Genomic DNA, 1,333 nt, shown 5'->3' on the forward strand with positions numbered 1-1,333 from the left:
TCAATTATAAAGCATTACTACTATTCAGCTTTTGAGCACAGATGAAACTTCTCTCTATTCTTAGGCCTCACATTTTTACGAAAATCACTTAACCCCAATTGCCTCACAGAAAACAAAAGAAAAAATAAGAACAATCCAATGAATTCAGATGTTTTTCAGTTGATGCAGAAATTACAGTCTTTTTTTTAACTCTCGAATGCTGGGTTTCAGGAAACATGAAATTGGTCAAGGAACTGAAGAGTTCTTAGAGTTCATTTCTTCATCCTCAGTCCCTGAATTCTCTTGTGATTTTACTCATGAACAGAGAGACCCTCCTTATCTCTACTCTCACAATTTCCCAGGCACAGTGGCTATATTCTTTACTTTGTAGGTACTGCCTTATTCTTTGGAAGTAGCTGTTCAGGGCCAGCCTGAGGTTCTCACTTTCCAAGGGAGGTTCTTCCCACTCCACATCCTGCCCAAGACACCTCTCCAGCTGATCCAGTCCACTGAGCAGTTGTTTGAGCTGGATCTGATTCCAAGCTGCAGGAGTGGCATTCAGGCTGAAGATGGTGAAGATCTGCTGGAGCATCTCATGAACAATGACTGTGCCATTTTCCCTCTGGAGTTGAGTGCCTTCCATGGCTTCCTTTGGGAAATTGAAATTGGTCCTGTCCTTCCGACATGGCACCAGGGAAAATGTGCTCATTTGGTGCAGAAGTGAGAAGTCTTCCTTCAGGCCCTCAGACAGGTCACAGCCCAGGGAGCAGAGGGTGCTGGAGCAGAGCAGCATCAGGGCAACTGGCACAAAGGTCCAGGAGGTCATGGTGACACTGAGGATGGTTTGGGTTTGACTGAGCTGGGAGACCAGTGAGCCTTTGTCTCAGCTTCTTGGGTTATGTGGCCTCTAAGCCACTCTCTCTTAAATAGTGCTGAGTGTAGTTTTCACTTCTTAGAATGTAATTTCCCTTCACTTTCTGCTTTCTTTTACTTAGTTTCCACATCAGTTTTAGAAGACATCATCAAAAAAATCATCATTTGGATTATTTGTAAAATGGCAACTAAATTCACCGTTGGTTGTGTTCTGGATTAAGTTTTATGTGTAAAAGGGATTTCTCCTGGCAATCTTGTATCTCTCCAGCATCTAGCACATTGTAGCACAGATCTAATCAGTCACCAAATCTCATCAGTTACCTATGAAGTAGCTCTTTCCACCTGCCCATCCTTTCAATCCCCATGATATTCACCAAAGTTCCTGTCCTCATCTACTTTTGCCTATACCATTATAATAATTGCATTAATAATAATAACTTGTATTTATGCAAAAATTTAAGGTTTTCAGAACTGCTTCCTG

The 1,333-nt window shown here is 42.0% G+C and overlaps 1 protein-coding gene across 1 annotated transcript; it reads right to left on the minus strand.

The window, feature by feature from the left end:
- Positions 1-265: 265 nt before the first annotated feature.
- LOC114040899 (interferon alpha-1-like) lies at positions 266-805 on the minus strand. Its single transcript, XM_027859117.1, has one exon. The coding sequence runs from the start codon at positions 803-805 to the stop codon at positions 266-268; it is 540 nt and encodes a 179-aa protein (XP_027714918.1).
- Between the last annotated feature and the right edge of the window lie 528 nt (positions 806-1,333).

Source organism: Vombatus ursinus, unplaced genomic scaffold, assembly GCF_900497805.2.
Source record: "Vombatus ursinus unplaced genomic scaffold, bare-nosed wombat genome assembly UNPS02014158.1, whole genome shotgun sequence".
In the NCBI taxonomy this organism is placed as follows: domain Eukaryota; kingdom Metazoa; phylum Chordata; class Mammalia; order Diprotodontia; family Vombatidae; genus Vombatus; species Vombatus ursinus.